Raw genomic sequence first — 18,514 nt, 5'->3', positions numbered from 1 at the left:
TCCAGCCTTTCTGTTTTAGGAAAAAAGGAAAACAGCTGAATATGCTTTAGGATCAGGGATTTCTCCCATGTGTGTGGAGCAGATGCTGGGAAAACTGATGTTTTTAAGCCTCCATGATAAAATGTTGTTATAGGGCGTTTGCATCCAGCAGCAGGCTGCTTTAAATATGCTAACTCAGCTTCTGTGACACAGCTCATCCTTTCACAGATTACATCTAAATATATGAGACATGGAAGTGGAACATAAACAACTCTACATGATGACTGCAGCACAAACACACTTCATCTCTACTTTCTCCCCTTTATAATGATGGCTGCAGCCATCATTATAAAGGAAAAGTGATGCTACAAAGATGAATGTGAACTTGTAAACAAGTCCGAGAAAATGTTAACAGACTCATAAAAACTACAGAGAGCTTTAGGGACCACCATGTGTTATCTACTCTAGCAAATCAACATTAATGCTGAAATGTTTAAAGAAAATTCATTATTTTTTTCTCACTTTCTTTAAAAACATGAAGTTTTTTTTAAATATCTGAGTAACCCAGTAAACCCATTTAATCTAACCCTTTGATGCATAATGGTCACTACAGTGGACAGGTACTCAAAATTGTTATTTATTTATTTTTGCTATAAGCACAGCTGTTGAAGACTTTATTGCATGTGAGCTCCTCCATTTGGACTTCAGTAAGTCAAGCCAAAATATTTCATGGTCAGAATGCACGCTGTCCACCAAGGTGGATATGTAATAAATTATTTGTAAATTAACAAAATGTTACAAAAAATATTTGTTGAAATTTGTTTAATTTACACCTAAAGATGAATGAAAAAAATTGTTTAAAAAATCATGGTTGAAGATTTCATAATTCATGCATCAGAGGGCTAGATTAAAGTCTCTTAAAATGCAGGAAAATTTTGACATTTAGGGGGAAAGTTGCTGGCGAGGATTCAAGATCAATCAATAAATTTCAAAATCTGATTAAAAATGATAGGAATGAGAGGTGCATACAATTACAATTATGGATGAATTTTGTTTATCTCTGCATAAATATGACCAACAACATTTCCAAACTTCTAAACCTACACAAAAAGCACTCAAAGCAAATGAAAAGTTATACATTTCAGACATTTCTCTTAAAATCTGGAGCCCAAACACACCCACTGATTGGATGATGGCACCGTGGTTATATCCTCTGAGGCTATAATGAGCTGCTCATCTGACAGAACTCTGACATCTCTGGTTTTAAGATCAGATCTCCTGAAATGATTAAGCTGGTTTTTCGTTTTAAATGTAACTGATTTTTATGCAACGTGACTGACTACAACAGGCTACTTATGACTCAACTTTCAGCTGTTTGGTGAATTTCACAGATAACGATCAGGGATTTTAAAAGCTCACCACATATCCGTGCAAAGACCTGGATTATTAGCTTTTCTCTTACCTCCAACACACAGCAATGACATTTCTTATGTCCCGGGTCCAGCTTCTTAATTGGATGATGAGCAAAAATTCAGTCAGGAGATGAATGCCAGGTCTGGGGAGAGAGGAGCCAGGCGTCGCTGCTTCGGAATCCCAGGGCCGGCGAGGGTTCGTGACACCCGGCTAAAACGACCGTTTACCCGTTCGGAGAGTTCACGCGGGCGTCGCGGTCCTTTCTGTCCGTTTTTGAGACGCTTCTGTCTGGCTTTAGGATCATCTACCCTCCTCTCAGCCCTCCAGTCCCCAACTAACAGCCATCTTGTTCAGCTTCAGCACCACCAGCTGCGTGGACAGCAGTGACGTCAGAGCGCGTGTTGATGGAGTGTGGCAAGCCAGTTTGTCATATAATGAAACCACTCATTTACTCTTGTTTTTCATTTAAAATGGAAATTAACTTATTTAAAATAAAGGTGCTAATGGTTTTCTCTTGTGAATTTCATGTCAAATGCTTTCTACACCTTCCCAAGTTTTTAATGTTGTTGATGCTGTTATTTCTTAACGACTTATGAAAGTAAATATCTGAAATTATATTTTGTATGCTAATATTAAGTTGTGTTTGTACATATCATACATGGAGCTTATCGCTAATGAAAGTGTAGACATCTAATGTTCACAGTACTCTTATTAGAGCGATGTCATTGTACCACAAGAAAAATATGGTTTCGTATTTGCAATATGTTGATTTGTGTGGTAGGCAAAATGACATGCTGGATAGGATATTCATTTTATCAAAATGTCACAAACTATTTTGAAGCTGCTTTCAATCGGTTTTATGACCTAACAACTTTGCCATACAGTTTGTCTCAAAAAATGTAATTTAATTTTCTGACTACAACAGCAAATGTCATCACCTCCTGAGAGCCAGCGCTGTTAAAACAAGTTACTTTCACCAGCTTTTAATCTCCTGTTACAACTGGACTGAATGACATTTACTCAGAAAGCATTAACTCTGACGTACGCCAAAGATCTTGGGCTTAATTTAACCAAAATAAAACTATAAACTCAATTTACTAGACATCTTTGGCATGTTTGATGGGCTCAGTTCTATGGCATATTTACAAAAGTCATTATGTTTTAAAGACATGTTTTTGATGTTCTAGACATAAAAGGTGAAAATTTTAACAATTTCAAAAATAACCTTTTCATAAACAGACCAAAATATTATTCATTTATGTTTGCAGGAAAAAAACATTATTTATTTATTGGATGAACCTGAGTTCAAAAATGACAACATGCTAACAGCTCCCTCTGTCGTTACACGATGTGCCTTACAGTGGGGAATATGGCATCATGCTGCTGTAAACAACACCAAAAGCATAAGTTGTGTAGCAGCTGATGTGCCACAAACTGATGCAATTTTAATCAAATTTACAATAATGTATTTTAAGTACATAACACATAATCCTTTAAGAAAAAAATTAAAAACATATTCCTTTGTTGGTGAAAACATGCTGTTCATCTATGTTTAGTGAACATCTGTAAAAATACAAATATAAATCCCAAATTTATAATGTTCATACAAGAGAAACAGCGCGTCTATACCATCACCTCACTATGTCGACTGCAAAGTCAAGTATTTTTATCCCAACATTTAATTTTTCAGCACCAAACCAGCCTTTTTTTCCAATGCATTATAAAGAATGACGACACACAATCACTCCCACGTGAAGCAGCTGTGTTGTGAATCTAGGGAGAGCTGATCAAGAAAAACTACAAAACAATCTAAATATGCTCGACAGTTCAAGGAGAAACAGAATAAAAATTTATGACATTCATGAATTGAATAAAAACCATCCACACTGCCACAGATTCACATTTACATGAAACAATGCGCAACAGAGGGCACATTCTACAAGATACACATATTCTTAAACATCTGACAAGAAGACACAAGATATTTGTACCCTTTCCTCTGCGGATCTTACCATACCAACATCCTATGTGGAATGGCACTGACTTGGACTGATACTGCCAAGCCTGAAAAGTGTCTCTGATGCACGGGGGTGTGGGGATCCAGCGGGGGTCTCCTCATAACTTCTCACTAGGAATGAAATATTGTTAAGGTTAAAAGTCCCACTAGTTATCACACCAATATGTGAAATATGTTCTCCACATCTGACCCATCTCCTGGGGGAGCAGTGAGCTGCAAACACAGCCGCACTCAGGAACTATTTGGTGGTTTAATCCCCCAATCCAACCACTTAATTCAGAGTGTTAAGCAGGGAGGCATTGGGCCCCATTTTTAAAGTCTTTAGTATGACCCGACCGGTTTTGAACCCTCATCTCCCAGTCCCAGGATGGACACTCATACCACTAGGCCACTTAGCTGACAATTAAAAAGTATTTTTACCATTTAAAAAAAACTAGATTCTTTCTAATGTAAAACTGATGTTAAATTTTATAAAATAACATAGCATCGACTGTTGGAATGCTTAAAAATGGCCATTACCTCAACAGGACTGTCAGACATAAACTACTTCTCTGAACACAAGATGTTCAGGGAGCTGTGCGCAATGGGAACAATTTTAATAAATTGTAGCAGAAACACTTAAAAATGCCCCAAACTGCCTTTCTTCCACTTAAATGTTGAGTCTTTCGTGTGATCGTCACCTGTCAAAATGAGAGAGAACCTTGTGGAGTTGGCCGAGCAGAGCACGGTGGTTTTGTGGGTCTCCTTCCAGCACCCCACTGAGACGACTCAGGTATGAGTCCAGGTTTCCTAGAGAAGCTGTTTCACCAGTGCCTATTCAGAAAAGTTAAAAAATGTAATCAACATTATATAAATGCAAAAATGAAAACGAGATGCATTTCACATCATGGATGTCTATGCATTTCATGCTCTTTCACTGATGGATTCTGACCTGGCAGTGGGACCGCTGACAGACTGCTGACCAGCGTGCGTTTAATGGCCTGCAGGTGCTGGTGAAGAGCCTGCGTCCGTTTCTCATCCTGTCCCAGTTCAGCCTCCAAGCGCTCTTTAGCATTGTTCATATCATTGATGTGACGCTGCAGCACGGCGTTCTGCTCCTCAAACTCTACATTGGCCTTCCGGAGCCGTCGTAACTCCGCCTCTCGAGCTGAAAACACAAAGGAGAAAAAAGATTAGACAGCGAAACAAGATTATATATTAATGTGTTATTACCTAACAGGGTTTAACCCAACGTGGTATTGTTTTGAGTGAGATATACAGCAACTGTTTCCTGCTGTTAGTTTGTGTCACCTTTGTTTTGATCAAGGAACTCCTCTGTGAAAATTGGGATGTCGAATCTGCTTGGAAATTCAGGAACCTAAAACAGACACAACCAGCATAACTTTACTCAGGATAAAATTATTCAAAATATCATTGAAAATCCAAAGAAACATACCTTTATTAAAGATGGTCCTGAAGTTGAACTTACAATGACTGATGAAGTGTCTTCTGATAATAAAAAAAATAGACATGCGATATGCTTATCAGAATGCAGAAAAGTGCTTGTCAAGTTGGTTTGGACTGCAATTACTGATAAATTTAAGTAAGACAGTAGAAGAGTTCAGTTGTCACCTTTTTTTATTCTCTTGTCATGGATCTTGGTACTAGTGATCTGGAAGGCTTCTGTCTGTTGGTATTCCTTGAGTTCCTGAGCATACTGCATCTTGTCCTTCTCTGCCTCATCAAGATAGCGCTGATACAAAAATGTCATTTAAATTTTAAAATATGAGTATAAAATCTTCAAAGCCAGGACACCTAAAGTAACGCAAGTAATTCATTGCAATGTCTCCTTAGAAACAAAGGTTTGATGTATTGAATTATTGTTACCTGTTTGTCATTTGGGGCTAATCGTGTCCACTCTGCCCCAAGCCTCTTGGTGATTTCTGGAAAAGGTAAATCAGGGTATCGAGCCCTCATTATTTCTCGCCGCTCATTTAGGAAGCGAACGTACCCTGTCACTGGTGCTTTGGGTCCATTCGGTAGAACCTTTTTTCTTTTCTTTCCCTTTGGCCAGCCTCGCTTTTTAGGCTGCAGAGAATGGAAAACAAATCTGTAATTTTATCTTCTCAAACATTGAACTATAAATAACCAATCTGATGAGCAGTTATGATTAGTCTTCCTACACTTTTTTTATTGTTCAGCCAATAATTTTCTAAAATAGACATACTTGTTGAAAATGTGCATCGTTAGCTTGCTTGATTTTGCCAACCATGTGAGTTATGCTTATTTAAATTAGTTTGTTGTAACACATTGTCAGTTTTACCATTTATTTAACCAATATTGATCCAAGTTGTTTTGTGTTGTTTCCACAACTCCCCACAAAAATTGCATCAAATACTGACATTGTAATAGGCAGTGAGCAGTGCTATTGTGATTAACTTTGCAGAATGCTAGTCCCCCTCACAATATCTTGTCGGCCTTGTTTTTCCTAACACGTCAGCAAAAGAACTTTTCCTCCCAACCCAAAGCCAGTTTATCCAGGTCAGAAGCATCGGCACCCACCTCCTCTTGTGGTTGGTCCGCTGTATGTGAAGCTTTGGGCTGCTGCGATGCATCACTCTGCTCCTGTTTGATTCCTCCCATTATACTCAGCGTTCAAGAAACTTACTGTAATAAGTGTGGGAACACATCAGATATTATTTTGTAAATTCAACCTGGGAAAGAATAAAAAAATATGTTAAACGTTGTTTAATTCAAGGTTAATGAACCAGCAGGGTCGCCGCTTTATAGCTAACCTGTCTGCTAGCTATTTGTTGGGGCTAACCGGCTAACGTTTTCTGGTCGGAGTCACACGCGCGCGCACTGAAAAAAGAAAATCCACACAAAAAGATAACCAATCGAACGCAAATTTTCGATTGGAAATATAAACAAATCTATACGCTGAGTAATACCGTTTCACGTAAACGATAGCAAATTTCTTCTGTCAAATATTAGATCTACTTCTAGAATTAACGTTTATTTCTCACCAGATAATGTGTCCCTCGGCCAAACAGGAAGAGAAGTATTTCTGCTTTCTGATTGGCTGATATGGAGACTCGTGATTGTCTGTTTGGTAGAAAAAAAAAACAACCTCTACCAAAACCAGTACGGACCAGAAGCAGAGCATGAAACGCCGTTTAAAAAAAAAAACGTTCCGTCAACTTCGTAGGTCAGCACGCGTAATGCTTGAAAGTAAACCAAATAACGCTTTTAGAAGTCTAATTAGTATCATTTAGCATGAGTAAGCTAAACACCCAGCCCCATAAATAATGCCTTTTGCTGATGTCTAGATTTAACTCAAAATAATGGTAGAAGCTCAAGCGGTGATCCAACCCTAGTAAATTTCCCCAAAACAAACTTTTCCACCCTCCACTGTACACGTGGTTTTCTGCCCTTTTCAAGAGCGTAAACACAACGCTTGTAAAATCAAATCAAGGCACATTTATCATCTCACTAGATATAAAAACCCTTATTTTACCTTTATTTTCTAACAGTTCTGGTGTTTAAGCTGAAATAAAAGCACCAAGGACACACATAAGGGTTAAATAAGCTCATACTTTAATTTAGTCTTTATGTTAGTTTATAATTGAAAAATCTAATTTTTTCATTACTGGAAACAAAAACTGACATTTAAGAAATAAACTTTCAACCCTTTAAAGAAAGACAGCGCATCAAGTTTTTATTTTCTTTTATTTATTGTTTACAATTTTTGTGGTCATTTCTTTATTATAGTCGATCCTTTTGGCAAACATAGGCAATCATTGTGTTCTGTACAGTCCGGTCCCAGAAGAGTTAAATTTGGTGGGCAGAAAGGAATGAGACAAGAGCCAAATTGGGTCCAGGCTTCTACAATTTGTCCAGGTAGTTGTCCAAGGCTGGGACACCTTCTTTGAGGCCTTTACGTTTGCGTGTCTCCATGACAACTACACCTGGCCTACTGGTAGCTTCCAGTGGGTTTCCACTGAGAATCTGCCAATGGTCAAACACACACTGTGGGAAAGCCTGGCCACCGGTGTTGGAGCGAAGGTCAGCTGTGAAGCCTGGAAACAGAGGACAGTGGTCAGACAACATGCTGGGAGAACTTTTCCATTTATTATACAAGTTGTTCTTCATCAACAGAAAGTAAAAGTTTGACATTAAAAGGTGCATGCATGCATGTCACAAAGCTTCACAGCAGGGTTATGATTGACTAGCCTCAATGAAAAAAAAATAGAGGACTCACCAAAGGACTCCATGACAGGCAAGTATGCCTTAATGACATACATAGGTGTTCCCATGACCCTGGACTCCTCAAACACATGACCACGCCTCCTGGTCAACACACCGTAGATTCCACCCATAGCGGTTTCAGGGCACTACAGAACAAAGACGAATAATATAGTGAGTATATCAGAATAAACTTTGTCATTGCCCCAGTGTCATGAAGTTTGTCTCTGCAGTACAGCCTGACCACAGATACAGGCAGACCACGAGAGCAGTCGTCAAGGCGCTCATTGCATCAATCCGACACAGTACTTAAGTTTTAGTACACGTAATTAAATTCTTGGTAACCACCATTTTATAAAATTTGAGCTTTAGATACATTTTTTTTTTAAATAATTTACAGAAGTTCACCTGGATTTCCACCAAATACACTGGCTCCATGATTCTTGGCTCTGCTGTCAGCTGGCAAGCGTAAAGAACTCTGCGGGCTGTGGGGATAATCTGACCACCACCCCGGTGAATAGCATCGGTATGCAGGGTCACATCATGGATGTCAAAGCGAATGGCACGCATGTTCTCTTCACAGAGTACTCCCTATAAAAAAAACAAATATAATTCACCCAGCAATGACTTGGCAGAAAGAAACAGGTTTGCATTATTGAGCCCTCACCTCCTTGGCTGCCCACTGGAAACCAGCCACAACGCTATCCTTGATTTCATTGAGGTACTGGACTCCCTTGGTAACATCCACCAGCAGGTTGGGGCCGTTTCCATCAGGGCCAAAGCACCAGATCTTTCTGGCCTCACCGACATCCCACTCGTACTTATCAGCAAGGTAACGGGCACGGGCCTTCATCTCCTGACGATGGGTAACTTCACCCTTCTCCATGTCTTCAGCCAGGCCCTCTTCAAAGGGACGGGCCTTCATAAACAGCCGATTGTGTTTGTTGGGCGACTTTGACAGACACATTAGGCTGGATTCTGCACTGACGGTTTCTCTGTAGGACACCACTGGATCAGATTTCTAAAAAAAGAAAAGGTTCACACATTTAATGCAAATGTCCGTAGAGTTGAACGGATTATGCGAACTTCCTTAAATAAAAAAACAAAAGTTAAAACCTTTATTGGAATGCATGCATGATCCTCCTCCAAATCCTTCAGACAGATCTCCAGATGCAGCTCTCCAGCTCCAGCAACGATGTGCTCTCCAGACTCCTCAATGATGCACTGCACCATAGGATCAGACTTTGAGAGACGTTTCAGTCCCTCAACCAGTTTGGGCAGGTCAGCTGGATTCTTTGCCTCCACAGCAACCCTCACCACAGGGCTGACACTGAACTTCATCACCCTCATGTTGTGTGCCTGCTCAAAGGTAGTGATTGTTCCGGTCTTGACAAGGTACTGGTCCACTCCGACCAAGCCCACAATGTTGCCACACGGTACATCCTCAATGGGCTCAACATAACGACCCATCATCAAAATGGTCCTAAAAGAAAATACAAAAAGAGCAGATGTGAGAAAAATGTTACAGTAATGAGTAGAGCAGAACAAATGTATATACTAACCTCTGAATGGGCTTCAGGTAAAGATCTTCCTTCTTTCCAGGAACAAAGTTTGGCCCCATAATTCGCACCTTGAGACCAGTGGACACGGACCCAGAGAACACACGACCAAATGCATAAAAGCGACCCTTGTCACTGGTGGGGACCATCTTGGAGATGTACATCATGAGAGGGGCCTTAGGGTCACAATTCTTGATACCTGGGTGAAAATTAGGTTAAGGAAGAAATTAAAATCCAGACAAACACAGAACCAGCAGCTTACACTATACATACAACTGACAAACATAAGTTTAATGTTAAAACCTACCCATGGCAGCTTCATCATCACCAGGCCCTTCATAGAGCAGCTCACAACGATACTTCTGGGCGGTGACAGGGGAGGGGAGGTGAATGGTGATCATCTGGAGGAGGGCTTCTCCAGCAGGCAGCCAACGACGCATCACAGCCTTCAGGAGAGGTTTACCCTCCTTAGTCTTGTCATCAGCATCCAGCTTGATATCCAACTTCTGGATGAGCTTGGCGGTCTCCTCTTTCTTGAAGTTCATGATGGCATCAAACACCTAAAGAAACAGTCAGTTTGGCATTGAATAATCTTCCACAAACCAGTGCACAATAAGCCAGTGCAGCTATCACCTGCTCAGGTTGAAGTTTATCATCACTGATAGTCAGGTCAAAGTGAAGAATAATTACAATCATCACTTGCAGGCACAGGTTAGGACAAAATTGCATGACCAAGTTACGCAACTCTCATAAACACGTCTAGTGTACAAAACAGATTTTATTTGTCTTTTACATTAAACAATCTGGTTACCTTGAAGATTGGATCCAGGATAAGAGCACAGAAGGTGCGAGAGTACTTCTTGCCATCAGCACCAATGGCACTCTTCACAAACTTTCCATTTTCGGTGTCATAGTACCTAGAATACATGACATCAATATAAATAAGCTGTAGTACATTTTCATTATTATATCATACCACTACTATTTCAATGAACGACTGACGCACCTATCTCCCCACAGTTTCTTCATCATGTCTTCCACCTTTTTGCAGCGCTCAACTGGTGTCATCTGGGTGTTCCCCTTGGCAGCGAACTTGGCCGCGTACATCTCAGCAAACTGCTTCAGAGTGAAAGCCCAACCATGGAGTCCAGACCCAAAGCCAACAGTACCGATAACTGGATCAACCTGAAATACATGGTGTCATTTGTAAATGAGCCTGATTTTCTTTCCCTTAAAGTCAGTTTAATTTAGAACTGCCAATTGTTTTATTTAAAGCGTTTGCAGTTTAGGGTGTGCAGTTAACACACATAACTGGAGATAATGAGTCATATTTCTGGGATTTGTGTTTCAAATTTATGTCAGATTGACTCGTTTCTGTAATCTATGCCAATACTCTCACACAAGAATAAATGAAAACACATCCAGATTACCACCTACCATGATATTACCCATTGGTCCGTTCTCATCCTCTCCGTAGGTGGAGATGATTACGTTCACGGACTCTACAATACGCTGGAACGTCTGGTAAAGGTCCTCAGGCTCCAGCTGCAACTCCAACAAGGCACGGTCCATCTTGTTCATCATCAGGACTGGCTTAATGCGCTCACAGATAGCCTGACGCAGCACAGTTTCGGTCTGCACACAGACACCTGGAACACACACACCAAGTTAATCTAGACGAGTTGCACCAAGGCAAACAGACTTCACATGAAAGTCATCTGCAAATACTGAGGTTTGTGTTTCTTTAGGGAAAAGGTGGGGAATCCTGATCCATTGAGGGCTGCAATCCTGCATCTTTTAGTTGTTTCCTTATTTCTACTCACCTGATTTGAATCAGCAGGCAACTAACATGCTTCTGCAGAGTTTTAACACCTGCTGAACATGAAATTCAACCACTGAATCATGAGTATTGGAGCAAGAAAGCAACTAAAACAAATCTGCTTTAGGACATGCTTCTAAGCAATAATTTAATTTAATAAAGCAATAACCTGACCCCAACTACACTTGTGTTAAGAAATTAAGACACTATGCAAACAGCAGGAAGTGAAAATGTTAGCCAACAAGTGAAATGCAACACATCAAATTTTAAAACTGTTAAATTAATATAATTTAAGCAATGTACTAATAAATGAAAATAATTAAATTGATTTTATTTGTGCAAAAAACATCCCGATCTTTTAAATAAGGTATTATAACTCTCTCAGGCTCAAATTAAGTTTTGATAAAAGGACGAACAACAAAGTCCTTCAGGGGTACTTCTGAGTTAAAAAATGTTCATGAAATGCGTATGTGGAGTAACCAGGTAGGTAGGTTTTAACTTTGCAAATCTGCAATGCCTGCCTCCAGCGGGTTAAAAAAAACATCCAACACTTAAAAGGAACACCATGAGGCTGTGAGGACTTACCAGACACACAGTCGACCACAACAAGAGCTCCATCAGTGACACGGAGAGCCGCAGTGACCTCAGAGGAGAAGTCCACGTGCCCTGGTGAGTCAATCAGGTTAATCAGGAAACCTGAGCCATCCTTGCTCTGCTTGATGAAGGCCAAGTCGTTTTCACTCAGTTCGTAGTACATGGAGATGGCTCTGCAAGTTAGAAATTGTTTGGGTGTTAAATGTAAGTATATACAAGAACAAATGTTAAATTAACTGTTAGCATCTGCCACCATCTTTTGGAAATTTTGTTTGAGGTCACAGGTGAACTTGCAGATGGTGTAAAATACTTACGTAGACTTGATGGTAATGCAGCGCTCCTGTTCATCTTTCCTTGTGTCCGTAAAGCGAGTCTCGCCAGCACGAGCTGAAGCAATGATGCCGGCCTTGGACACCAGTGAATCTGTCAGGGTTGACTTTCCATGGTCCACATGTGCAATCACGGACATGTTACGGATGTTGGCCTTTTTGTCCATGATGGCACGGATCTGGTCTACGGTGAAGTTCACCTGAGGATACAAAACAAGTTTAGAAGGAAAGAAATACATTAGGTATGTTATCTAAGATGAATTCTACGTAAAAACATCTATTATGAAAATGACGATTAAAAATTTAGGTTCCCCTTTGAAGTGAAACTACATCCCAAGTTGACTAGAATCACCTAACATTTGCATTAACTTGTGCAAAACGCATCACAAATTATGACCTAGTACTTACGACAGGAAAACAATTATACACATATAAACAAAAAATGACAACGGAAAATATTCTATTGCTGCATGCAGGTGTTGCTGACACAAGTTGATTGGTCCCAGTCACGTGACCCTATGCTGTGCTTGAACCATTCAACAAATACTCAGATTAATACCTACACGGAGTAGATAGCTGCTTTTCTAATTCTTGCCACTTTTTACATTAATAATTTTATCATGAGTGTTTTATTAGTTCTTATATTTGCTTATCTCTTAATTTTTTTTCTATCTTACCTTCTGCACCAAAATACCACAGCAATTTCCTAATGTTGTGACTTGGCACACATATGGCAATAAAAACTTCTGATTCTGATAAACTGCAACAATCCGCAGGTCCACTCTGGGCGTTGTGTTTCCGCCATGATTTAAGATGACGTTATTGTTGTCTACGTATTCCAAAACCAATCCAATGCCACCCAATATCTAGAATATACTAAAATTAACCGACCAGAACTAATTCCTGCACTAACTGAAAGCATACCACAAGCAGCTCGTATAAAAGAAACATTTAAAGTCAGTGACAACCGGCAGACTTTGTCGACAGTAACAGGCCACGTGTACAGACTTTGAAACTGTGCTAAAGGCTAACACGAACACCCAAGAACCGGCAAATTAACCTGTAGCCATTTAACACCATTTACGGTAAATGGTGTTCATCTTTATCCATCGCGACAAGAAACGTTTTCTGATTGAGCCACTCGTAATATATCCCTGCTGCTCACAGATCAAAATATGAGATATTTTAAAGGCAGCAGCGAGGGTTAGCACAAAACTCCGACGCTACTAACGTAAACCAGGACAATACGAACATCTACTTAGGCCATTTAAAAAGTAAGACTATGCTGTTATTAACTCGTGTTTCAAATACATAAATGCCAACGAAGCAGTTAAGTTTAAACTACAGTTCTGACATTATGACAGTACCGAGGGCCTATTCGTGCTAGCGTTAGATAAAATGGTTGCCATTTTGTTGTCGGGATATCACACAAGAAAACCACCAAGTATTTAGCCAAAATTGGCTCAATAACTTTCGTAGCAGCGTTTATGATATCCGTTCATGTCCAAATAGTTATTAATATGCAGATAAGATACCACAGACTCACCATTTTGACAGATGGTATTGGATTCTCTTGATGGAGAAAGAGACAAGAAATTTTACACTGCCCACCTCACGAGGGCATAGGCAGGGAAGAGGCCGCTGACGTCAGAAAACCGGATTTTATACTCGGTGCGTCAACTACGTGCGTCAAAACGATCTAAACGTACTGATGTATTTCACGATGCAAACGTTATGAAGAAGAAAAGGTGATTTCTAAAATAACATAGTTGTCATCTTTTTGTCCAGATAAGTTATCCCCTGAAGAACAAGAAACTCTATTGGAATTTCAAAATAAACTGGATAAACTCTATAAATCTAGAGCTGAAGGGGCTTTTGTAAGGTCCAGGAAAAAATGGCTGGAGGAAGGAGAGCAGAATTCAGCATACTTTTTTAGGCTAGAAAAATCCCAATCCAAAAATAATACCATTCATCAACTAAAACTAGACAATGTAATGTGTGATGATGCTAATCGAATTGCAAACTTCTGTTCCAATTTTGATAAGGAGCTATATAGCTCTCGTTATTGTGATGACAGTGCTGTCCGTTTTTCGGACTCTTTAACGAATTGCTCCAATTAGTATGGCGGATCAAATGTTCTACAATAGTTCAATCACCTTAAAAGAAATACTAGAGTCAATTAAAAGTTTAAAGAACAACAAATCTCCTGGGGTGGTTGAACTCACTTCTGAATTTTACGTATCCTTCTCTGAAGAGCTAGCTCCATTTTTATTAGAGATTAATGAGAGTATTTCCAAAGGTTTTCTCCCTCCAACTCTAACACAGGGCCTCATAACCCTGATCCCTAAACCTAAGAAGGATATCTCACTTATTGACAATTGACGGCCAATTAGTCTCCTCAATAACGACTATAAAACTGTAGCTATTATATTTGCTAAGCGCCTAAAAACGTGTTAGATAATATTGTAGATGAGACGCAGTCTGGGTTTTTGAGGAACAGGCACATTTCTAACAACATTCGACTCGTACTTGACATAATAGATTACCCTGAACTAAATTACAATGAAAGTTTTATCCTCTTTTTGGACTTTTACAAGGCATTTGACTCCATCGAGCACAATTTATCTTCAAAACACTAGAGAAATTTGGATTTGGGGATTTCTTTAGCAGAGCAATTAAAACCTTATACGCTAAGGGAAACAGTTCAATTAAACTAAAGAATGGCACATCTCCTAAATTTCAATTAAATCATGGGATACGTCAGGGATGTCCCATCAGTCCTTATTTATTTATCCTGGCTACTCAATTATTGGCCTCTCATATCAAAATGAGCAACCTAAAAGGCATATCGATTGCAGATAGAGAAGTCATTATTAGTCAACTGGCTGATGACATGACCCTTTTCTTACGTGACTCATCTCAAATCTCCCTCGCTCTTGATATTATTCAGGTTTTTTCCAAAGCTTCAGGCCATTCTCTAAATATAAATAAATGTGAACTAATGGCAGTCAAGAACTGTGAGCTACCCTCCATCTGCAATATTTCAGTTAAAGAAGCAGTGACGTACCTAGGAATAGTTGTAACAAAAAACCAAAAAGACAGAGGTGACCTGAACTTTACCCCAATATTAAAAAGAACCAAGAAAAAAAATTTTTTTACCAGTGGCTCCAAAGGGACCTTTCATTAAAAGGTAGAATACTACTCGCTAAGGCGGAAGGAATCTCCAGACTTGCATATGCTGCTATTTCTTTGGACGTTAATAAAACAGTTACAAAAGAAATTGATCAGATGCTTTATAAATTTATTTGGAAGAACAAAACTCATTATATTAAAAAATCAGTACTAATGAATAATTACAAAAATTGTGGACTCAATTTTTTTGATTTTAATATTTTAAACAACACATTCAAAATTCATTGGATTAAACATTATTTAAAAGACCCTATGTGGAATATCATTTCCCATCAAATCTTTTCTAAGCTGGGTGGACTAAAATTTCTCTTAATGTGCAACTACAATATTGAACGTATACCTGTTTCTCTCTCAAATTTTCATAAACAAATGTTATTGGCTTGGTCTCTAATTTATAAGCATAACTTTTCTCCTAATAATTACCTTACATGGAACAATAAAGATGTCTGTTACAAAAGGAAATCGTTATTCTTTGACAATTGGTTTAGGAATGGCATTATAAAGATCAATCAGCTCTTTAATAAGGAAGGAAATTTATTTACTTATCAAGAATTTCTTTCTCATTATAAAACTCCTGTAACCCCTAAAGCAGGGGTGTCAAACTCATTTTAGCTCAGGGGCCACATTGAGGGAAATCTAGTCCCAGGTGGGCCGGACCGGTAAATTAAAAAAAAACTTCAGATTGTTTTCTTTGTTTTAATTCAATCAATATAAAACAAGGCTGGAGCCTGAGGACAGTGTAGTACAAGTACAACACCTGAAGTGTACTTGTAAAAATTGAATAAATAAATAAATAAATATTCCTTAGTGATACAAAGAGCTTACAGATCACATGGCAAGATCAGTTTCATGCAGCACTTAAAGTATATTTGACTCATTTAACCTTACATCTTTTAGCTTTCATCAGCACATCAATATCAAGTCACATCCTGAGTGGCAGCCAACTTCAGGATGTGATTCAAGTTCTTGTGTGAGCCTTGAGCAAAGCTTTGTTTCATTTATACTCATTACAGAGAAAACTTGCTCACAAAGATACGTAAGTTTATTTTCACTCTACATTGTAAAGTATGAAAATAAAGTTTACACAACCATCTCGCAGGCCGTATTAAACCCGCTTGCGGGCCGGATCCGGCCCGTGGGCCGCATATTTGACACCCCTGCCCTAAAGAATTTGCTATTTTTTTCGGCGCTATTCCATCTGGTGTTATTATGCTTTTCAAAAGTTATACCACCCCACCATCTAACATGACCCCTTTGCCTGATCCAAGTGACACATTTATAGGGAAACTTTGTTTTCTATCGAGATTACGGCCAAAAAGTATGGACTCTTCCTAACAGATACTTGCTTACAAACAAAGTCGAAGAAGTCCCATTCAAACTCCTTCATCGCTATTATCCTGTTAAAACATTCCTGAGGAGATTCATTAAAGACTTTGATGTATTCTGCACTTTCTGCAAGGAGCACCCAGAAACTATCAACCACTTGTTCTGGACTTGTGAACACACTCGGAAACTATGGCAAGGCGTCTGTAGATTTATATTGGACCATATCCATGAGACCTTTGTATTATATTTTCACAATGTTCTGTTTGGATTTCTGGACAATCAGAGGGATTTGGAAAATTAACTGTTCATATCTAATCTTATCATATTGCTGACCAAGTTTTACATCCATAAATGTAAAGTGTTAAAAATAAGACCTTCCTTTTGTGTCTTGAAAAAAGAACTTAAGCTTTATTTGAAAACAATCTCCACCTCGAACAATAACAAAGCCATTAAGACACTAAGTCTCTGCTCGAAATTTCAAATCTTTCCATAATTCATACTCTGTTGCATGTCTCGTATTGTTTCCTGTTTCGATCATCATTCTCATATGTCTCATAATTTGTATGATGCAGTAACCCCTGGTGTTGAATATGTTGGTATGTTTTTGTTATGTTTATACTGTTTCCGTGTACTTCATAGTGGACATTGAGTCAGTTGTGCATCTTGACTGTATTGTTAATGAACCAATATTCTAAATTTAAAAAAAAAATCACGATGTAGCTCCAGCTCCACGAGCCCGCCAAAATTTAAAATGTTAAATACATGTTTCTAGGTAAAACCAGTTCAACACATTAAAAAACATTAGAATCAAATGATCTTGTAGGGTGGACATACTGATGACACGTATAAGCCCACCATGATTTTTGGTTCTTTTCTACACACAGAGTAGCAAAGTTTGTTTTTACCATTTTTGTTACAAAGATCCAATCCAAACCAATTTTATTTCCATAGCTGTACAACACTGTCGACCAAAGTGCTGTACAGTTAAAAGCAAACAAGCACATAAAAACTGAAAACACATATAAAACACTAAAAACACACCAATAACAAAACGTATCACAGCTAAAATAACTGGATGAAAACAAAAAATAAACATGGGTATATAAAAATCAAACAAGAGTGGATGTACAACAATCTTATAAGCGAGTAGAAGTGTCTTGAGAAAAGTTTTAAAAACCACAAGCGAGGAGGCTTTCATGATATTGACGGGCAGCTGAATCCATAGGCTAGGAGCAGCCACAGCAAAAGACCTATCACCTCTCCGCCTCAGCCCTCGGAACAACCAACTGCATTTGGTCAGCCAACCACAGTAGTCGTGGTGGATCCACGATATCTGTCGGTGTATATGTCGATGGTTGGATCGTATGGCAGGAGAATGTCTGAGAGGTATGATGGTGCCAGCCCATAAAAAGATGTATTAGTTAGCACAAGAATTGTAAAACAAATTCTCAAAACAACTGGAATCCAGTGAAGAGAATTAGCTAGCACCAGGGTGATGGGATCACAGATACAGGTGCCTGTTAGCAAACATGCTACTGCATTCTGCACCAACTGCAGTCTCGAGAGACATTCTTGACTCACACCAATATAAAGACCATGGGTGTGTCCGAATTCATGGGTAGGATGCTTGTGAGTACGGGTCCTCGCCAGTCTAGCAAGGCCGAGTCCTTGCTAGACCACTAAGACCCGGAACCCAGCGGCTCTGAATTCGGACAGTCTAGCCTTCACCTCTACGGTGGCCCGTAGGTCCCGTCACAGCCGTGGCGGCAGCTACATGCAAAGGAAAAATACTAAAGCTAGCGAAAACCGAGCAGGAATCTTGAGGATCTACAGCAGCTTCACGTCCGTCAGCAGCGTTTGTTCACAACTGTTTTCAGATAAAGTAATTTTGTTTACTGTAGAAGCTTTCAGGACTTACATGTTAACTTTAAATGGTTTCATGTATGTTTTAAGCTACACAATGAACTTGTTAAACATACACAACACATTACTACAGAGTATTAACGTGTAGGTAATTAATAAAAACCAAATGCATTATAAATGTTGAATGCAGTCGGATGTT

At 39.1% G+C, this 18,514-nt stretch overlaps 3 protein-coding genes and 1 non-coding gene across 15 annotated transcripts in view; all 4 read right to left on the bottom strand.

Moving 5' to 3' along the window:
- The window catches only part of unc13a (unc-13 homolog A (C. elegans)), a 72,293-nt gene extending 70,713 nt beyond the window's left edge, over positions 1-1,580 (bottom strand). For all 8 annotated transcript variants that reach the window (XM_054730108.2, XM_054730110.2, XM_054730109.2 and 5 more), the window contains exon 1: positions 1,442-1,580. In XM_054730108.2, the coding sequence (XP_054586083.2) occupies positions 1,442-1,463 (22 nt within the window). In that variant the 5' untranslated portion in view covers positions 1,464-1,580. The remainder of the gene's footprint in view (positions 1-1,441) is intronic.
- Positions 1,581-2,647: 1,067 nt separating this feature from the next.
- Positions 2,648-6,566, bottom strand: hmg20b (high mobility group 20B). Of its 5 annotated transcripts, none has more exons than XM_015971569.3 (9): positions 6,415-6,566; positions 5,951-6,102; positions 5,276-5,476; positions 5,021-5,141; positions 4,845-4,897; positions 4,700-4,766; positions 4,341-4,556; positions 4,090-4,222; positions 2,648-3,520 (listed from the first exon to the last, which is right to left on the bottom strand). In XM_015971569.3, the coding sequence occupies exons 2-9, from the start codon at positions 6,029-6,031 to the stop codon at positions 3,508-3,510; spliced, it is 885 nt and encodes a 294-aa protein (XP_015827055.1). In that variant the 5' UTR covers positions 6,032-6,102; positions 6,415-6,566; the 3' UTR covers positions 2,648-3,507. The 5 variants fall into 5 exon arrangements, with proteins under 5 accessions (XP_015827055.1, XP_015827057.1, XP_054586110.1 ...); XM_015971571.3 differs by having other exon boundaries at positions 5,951-6,055; positions 6,415-6,526; XM_054730135.2 differs by lacking the exon at positions 6,415-6,566 and adding an exon at positions 6,184-6,397.
- Positions 6,567-7,100: 534 nt separating this feature from the next.
- On the bottom strand, positions 7,101-14,911 carry LOC107393303 (elongation factor 2b). The gene is made up of 13 exons (XM_015971568.3): positions 13,481-14,911; positions 11,920-12,134; positions 11,597-11,778; positions 10,630-10,841; positions 10,199-10,377; positions 10,004-10,109; positions 9,500-9,752; positions 9,196-9,391; positions 8,750-9,116; positions 8,301-8,654; positions 8,042-8,224; positions 7,650-7,782; positions 7,101-7,467 (listed from the first exon to the last, which is right to left on the bottom strand). The coding sequence occupies exons 1-13, from the start codon at positions 13,481-13,483 to the stop codon at positions 7,274-7,276; spliced, it is 2,577 nt and encodes an 858-aa protein (XP_015827054.1). The 5' UTR covers positions 13,484-14,911; the 3' UTR covers positions 7,101-7,273.
- Positions 9,828-9,895, bottom strand: LOC129152344 (small nucleolar RNA SNORD37). The gene has a single exon (XR_008558959.1). It is a non-coding gene; the product is annotated as a small nucleolar RNA SNORD37 (small nucleolar RNA).
- Positions 14,912-18,514: the final 3,603 nt, after the last annotated feature.

The sequence above is a fragment of the Nothobranchius furzeri genome, chromosome 8 (assembly GCF_043380555.1).
Source record: "Nothobranchius furzeri strain GRZ-AD chromosome 8, NfurGRZ-RIMD1, whole genome shotgun sequence".
Classification (NCBI taxonomy): domain Eukaryota; kingdom Metazoa; phylum Chordata; class Actinopteri; order Cyprinodontiformes; family Nothobranchiidae; genus Nothobranchius; species Nothobranchius furzeri.
The sequence above is the reverse complement of the archived record's forward strand: the minus strand, read 5'-3'. Positions and strand labels throughout refer to the sequence as shown.

Coding starts and splice junctions, on each gene's coding strand:
- hmg20b (XM_015971569.3), bottom strand. CDS start 6,031: ATGGGAGGAATCAAACAGGAGCAGAGTGATGCATCGCAGCAGCCCAAA. Junction 5,142..5,275: donor TAGCCCCAAATGACAAACAG/GTAACAATAATT, acceptor TTTTTGTATCAG/CGCTATCTTGATGAGGCAGA. Junction 4,767..4,844: donor CAGGACCATCTTTAATAAAG/GTATGTTTCTTT, acceptor TGTCTGTTTTAG/GTTCCTGAATTTCCAAGCAG.
- LOC107393303 (XM_015971568.3), bottom strand. Junction 7,783..8,041: donor TGTATTTGGTGGAAATCCAG/GTGAACTTCTGT, acceptor TTTGTTCTGTAG/TGCCCTGAAACCGCTATGGG. Junction 7,468..7,649: donor GCCTGTCATGGAGTCCTTTG/GTGAGTCCTCTA, acceptor CTCTGTTTCCAG/GCTTCACAGCTGACCTTCGC.